General features: G+C 32.0%; 1 protein-coding gene across 1 annotated transcript; it reads left to right on the top strand.

The window, feature by feature from the left end:
• Positions 1–3056: 3056 nt before the first annotated feature.
• Positions 3057–4523, top strand: AK88_04566 (uncharacterized protein; the record flags this gene model as incomplete). Its single annotated transcript, XM_012482176.1, has 2 exons — positions 3057–3167; positions 3372–4523. The coding sequence occupies 2 exons, from the start codon at positions 3057–3059 to the stop codon at positions 4521–4523; spliced, it is 1263 nt and encodes a 420-aa protein (XP_012337599.1).
• Positions 4524–5994: the final 1471 nt, after the last annotated feature.

The following is a 5994-nucleotide window of genomic DNA, read 5'->3' as shown; positions in this document are numbered from 1 at the left end:
GAAGAATTTACTTTTAACAAGGATTATGACACCGCAATTTACTTTATAAAAACAATAAAACGTTTTTACAAAAAGGGAATATAATGATTCCTGTTTTAAAACAAAAAAAAATATATACATCGTCCCCTCTTAACAATAAGTACAAACTCATACAATATCCGAATGCCATTACACATCACGCAGACGTTTGAACAAGTGGATGACCACCATACGGTCTTAATGGAAAAAAGTCTACGTGCGAAATGAGCCGCTCCGATGTCCCCGTTCATTATTTAATTCTGTATTTGTATTGGAGAAAAAGTCTACCAAATGTGTGCTTTCAAAATTCTCGAAAAAATTGTACCTTTCAAAAACCATATTTTCATTCCATGCGCAAATGACTAAAAATATATGAATATATATAAATATATACATATATATTTTTATGATTTCCCCTATTGTGACAATGCCCGCAGTACCAATTTTTTTAATATAAGCAAGCATTCCCCCTCTACAGTTCCGATCATTTTATAATTCAGTTCACTTTTTAATTACTGAACAATACTGTTAAGAATGCTATAACACACTTATATTACGTATGTATATGCTTACACTTACAAATATTGTACAGAGATATATACGTCAAATAGATGTGCCTGTTTTTTCTTCAAAATATGCCGAATTAATTTCCTTATTTGTTTATTTTAATTTGTTGCTGCCTATTTTTTTCATCGCAACAGTCCCAACATCGCAGCGACGTGTAAATGTACACATATCACATTTGATAATTTTCAAATTGGTGGTGATCGTAAGACCACTCATAAGCAACACTTACACATTTTCCTATCAAAATATAAAGGATTCAAATTCGATTTGTTCAGGCCCCAATGTGGTATGTACCCTTAATATTTGCCATCTTTAACATGGTGAATCATCCGTGCATTCGCATTTTCCTGTGTGTTGCGATTCGCCTTAGTGTACTCATTGAACTAAGCATAAAACAGATGTTTCACATCACACATACCATTTGGCATTAATTAGCAGCTACTAGAAAAAGGGAATACTAAAATACACTATAAAAATAAGAAATATGCCTCCCAAATAAAGCAAAAAAGTATCTTCCTCTTACGTTTCACCAAATAATTACTCCCAATATTATTAGGCATATTTATATGCTGTCCCGACTTTTACATTATTGTGGAAACTCTGGTTCCCTTGTTTATAACTGCACATGTGTTTGCTAATTTTCTATATAAGCAATCATACGAAACAGTGAGAGGCAAATACTATGAACGTGCTAAGTGACAAGGCCCTGACACTACAGAGTATGTTCCACTAATAAAGATATCTCACGAGATCAACAAGTAATTGGGGGAAGCGCCAAATAAAATTGGAAATTAGAAATTATCGAGCAATCATATGTCTACCCCAAAAAAAAGCGCACACTTTTGTTACAATTATTCTAGTAGCGTAATTAAGTAACAAATATGATTATCCCTTTTTTTTTTTTTTTTTTTTTGCTAACTGATAAAAAAAACTAGCCGCACTAAAAATAATTTTTTTTTTGTTCTTTATAGCTACCTGTACAGGGCTTAATTTACCCTATATAAATTTTAAGTTTAATTTCAAAATTTTCTACCTCCTGGACTAATTCGCGCAAAATGTAATTCCCCTTACAAGGCCAACAAATTAGGAAATGATTTATAAAAAAACGCCTCTTCAATTAGAAAATAGGATGTTGGAAAAAAGAAACACACAAAATAGTTCGTTCCCATTAATGGGAAAAACATATATACGTTGCTAAAGTAACACCCCCTTGCTCCCTTGATGTGCGTAAAAAGATAGATATAAAATATACAAATAAATAGTTTTTCATTCCCTTCTTTTCTGTAAAAACTTCTAAAAATTTTTTTAACCCATTAAGGAAACACAATTAACTTTCCATTTTAAAACTACCCTTGCTCTAAAAATGGGCTACACGAAAAAGGAAATGCTCTTTTTTTTTTGTAATTATCCATAATTTGCCTAAATATCCTGCTAGAAATATGATAACATTTTATTATTCATTTTTATTTCATAAATGATAAAAAAAAAAAAAAAAAAAAAAAAAGGAAGCTGCATGCAAGGGAACACCTCCAAAAAATTAACACATAAAACATTTTATATATATATTGATTTACTTCGATTATAAAAAGTTAGGAAAAGCATAAACTTATGTCCTCGCTGAGGAGAGTACAGATAAAATTGTTGATCTAACTAAAAAAAAAAAAAAAAGCTCAAAAATCAGGAAAACAATTTAATTATCTGTATCACGGTGCAAACTAAAATTCGGTTGTGCTAACCAAAATAACTTTGAAAATAATGAATTATAATTTATCACACTTTTTTAATATTTATAAAATAATGAACACTTTATGATAAAATTCCCTCACTATTACCTTGCAATTCCGTGTATCATTCGGAATGGAGCTATTAAAATAACATATATTTGCACCTAAACACTGCATGCATCCTTTAAGAAAAATGATATATATAATCAAAAGTGTTCTCTCCATTGGATAATTGTTCAATATTTTTAATAAAAATAATGATTTTTTCCGGGTACCCTATTTTTTATCCCTATTTTATAAAATAGTGACCTTTTTTTATACATAAAAAACTGTTTTTTTAACACTTTTTTGTAACAATATATCTCATGTTTCTCTGACACAAATGTAAAATAAATAACATAAGAACGCTAGAAATGAATTTATAAAATACAAACATTATGTGTTTACGTGCATGTATTTTTTTTTCTAATGTGATAAAATTAATAAATCGTGTACATTAAAAAATTAGTTGTTTTTGATAATTTGTGTTTTAGGTGGAAATTCACAACTTCAAACTCTTACTTTATTCCTTTTTCATATAAATGTTAACTTTTACAGTACAAACTAATCTGTAAATATTGCCATATTTAAAAAACACAATAGAAATCCACACTTCACGCAAGTGGAAATTAACGAACTAAATATAGTAATATCCATATTTTTAGTACAACTAATCCTTACATAAAAATAATTTCCGGGTATACAAAAATGGCTACATTTACAAGCAACAGCGTTGCAGGGAAAACTAGCATGCCACAATTTCTCTGTAAAACATTCTATTTCACTCTTCTGGTTTGGTTCCTATATTTTTGCAATGACGTAAGAAAAGAAAAAAAAGAGCTGCTACAATTCTTGTACCCATTGTAACAGTGCGCGCTGTGGAAATATACCTGTGTACTTATGCGTGTGTTCGTGCTCGTACCTTTGTAGCATTTTCCCTATTTCCCCAAAAAGTAACTATTCATGTTTCTCCAATTTTTATAACTGTGTTCACTCATTTTTTTTTTTTTTTTTTTTTTTTAGCAACAATGTAATGGGAGGAGTGATCAGAACTATGAGCATGAAAATGCTGTGCGCTCTACTGCCGGTAGATCCTTAGCAGTAGTACGAAGAATGGGAAAGCACAACCCTCCACTCAGAACCCGTGTAGTAAAGGAAGTTACCCGTGGAGGCTTCAAAGAGTATGAAGAAAAATATGAATCTAAGCATTACAAATTAAAGGAAAATGTAGATGACAAAAATAAGGACTGTGATGAAAAGTACGAAGCAGCAAATTACGGATTCAGAGAAAAGTGCCCATACGAAGTTGATCCATATAATCGTGGACAAGGACCCGATATTTTATTATTGAAAAAAATGTTCCACCAGAATTTGAAAAGGGACGAAGATGATGATGAGGATGAAGATGAAGAAGAAACACTAGAAGGTAACGTACCTGGTTCCTCAGATGCATGCGACAAGGGATCTGGCAAAAAAAAGAAAAAACGCAGTTCCAAAGCAGATGATGAATATCCCACCATAATAAAAGAATACGAAGAAGAAATTGGCCCATCAGGATATCCTTCAAAAATGGGACCACGAGGCAGATCACAACAACCCAGAAGACAGGGTGTACAAAATGCCCACCATGCAGGAAACAGACAACACTCAGGCGACCACGTGAGAGGATATGGACCAGCTCCAAGAGGAAGACGCCCAGTTAGAGGAGAATATGACGATGAAGAAATGATGGAATATGGACCATCTCAAAGAGGAACACGCTCACTTAGCAGAGAATATGACGATGAAGAAATGATGGAATATGGACCATCTTCAAGAGCAAGAGGCGGATATGAAGTATTAGAAGCTGACGCACCATATCAATCAAAAGAATATCTGTCAAGGTCACAACCACAGGGACAAGTAAAGAAGCCACAAGGACAAACTCCACAACCCAAACCCACCACCCCCACCGTAAGTACACCAGCCACATCCACCACCCCCACCGTAAGTACACCAGCCAAACCCACCACGCCCACTGTAACTGAAAAAGCGACAGACGACAAGTCCTCCACAAAAGATGACAAATCCAAGGACAAATCCAAGGACAAATCCAAGGACAAATCCAAAAAGGACAAATCCAAGGACAAATCCAAAAAGGACAAATCCAAAAAGGATAAATCCAAGAAAAAATAAAAAATGAAAACGGAAAAATAAACAAAGATAAGCAGCGTTTATAACCAATAACAAACAGGAGGTAAAACATCAAAACGTTTTAATGTTGTCCAAATGAAAAATTTTATTATGGAAATGCAATAAAATTCAATTATAAACATTTACGACTATATGCGCAAAAAGCTAAAATAAGGGTGTAAATCAAATAAAAATAATAGCATATAGAAATACAATTGACAGTTTATAATTAATAAAGTACAACTGTATGTTTATTATACCCCTCCTAAAAAAGCGAGAACAAAAAAAAAAAAAAAAAAAAAATCAAATTAACATAGTTTTTTTTTTTTTTTAACTATGTTATGCTTAAATTATGTACCCTTTGTGCAATTGATGTAATATGTCCATTTTATATTTCTAAGGTGAGTATTCTATCCAGTTCTGTTATATACATATTCCATTAAAGTTTTATATTTTGTTCTTTCTTTTTTTTTTTTTTTTTTGCGTGTATTATGTTCTTTCCGATTTCATGTGGACGAGTATCAAAAAGGTATAGTGTGATATCTAGTAATATATTATGGATACATTTAAAAAAAAAACAAAAAAAACGTTTTTCTAACTTAAAAGATATAATATAATCAAAAATTTTATAAAATAAAATAAAAGTTCATTTCGTTGCAACAGTGGACAGAGGTGCACATCTGTGCAATTTAGACCCCAATAAGGTAAAATTGGTAACAAAAGCGAATGTAACAAAATTGTCTCGAATGAACGTTATAATTGCATTAAGAAAACACAAATGCTTCCTGTTTTTTTCATTTTACATAAACTTTTAATATTCATTTTAAATCCATGCATAGATTGGATCATCACTGAGCACCAGAATTAGAGTAAAAATACTTGCATACCCTTGAACAATTATAATATGAACAGAATGAAAATACAAAGCGCTTTGCTAATTCAATTTTGTTACAGGAATGTGCAAAATATGCGCCTAAAATATTTGCGAACTGAAAAATGAAAAATAGACCTTTTCCTCTAACAGCGTTGAATTATTGCTAAGGGAAAAGAACACGCTGGCACCACCCAAGGGTGCATAACTGAGTATATGTACAAAAAATTGAATACTTTAAATAATCCATTTGAGGAATAGAAAATACATACATATGCATTTCTACTGTATTCTTATGGTCCTACATCGTAATTAAATTCGTATATCCCCCAGACACCATACGGCTAAGTGGGGTTGTCCCTATACCACACTGCAGCATGGCGGCGAATATCTTCAACAACACTTGTAATCCGTATTAACGTTAGAATATGAGAACATATAATCTCCCCCCCCCTTCGCTTTGTTAGGAAATTCAACATGCATACGTTTTACTGTATAAAAATATAATACCATACCTGTTTTTTCCATTTTGCATTCATGTATGTGAAACTCCCTTTTTGAACGTGCCTTTTAAAAGGTCTAACAATTGAAAGAGTACTGCCT

This window comes from Plasmodium fragile, assembly GCF_000956335.1.
Source record: "Plasmodium fragile strain nilgiri unplaced genomic scaffold supercont1.67, whole genome shotgun sequence".
NCBI lineage: Eukaryota > Apicomplexa > Aconoidasida > Haemosporida > Plasmodiidae > Plasmodium > Plasmodium fragile.
This window is presented reverse-complemented; position numbering and strand designations above follow the sequence as displayed.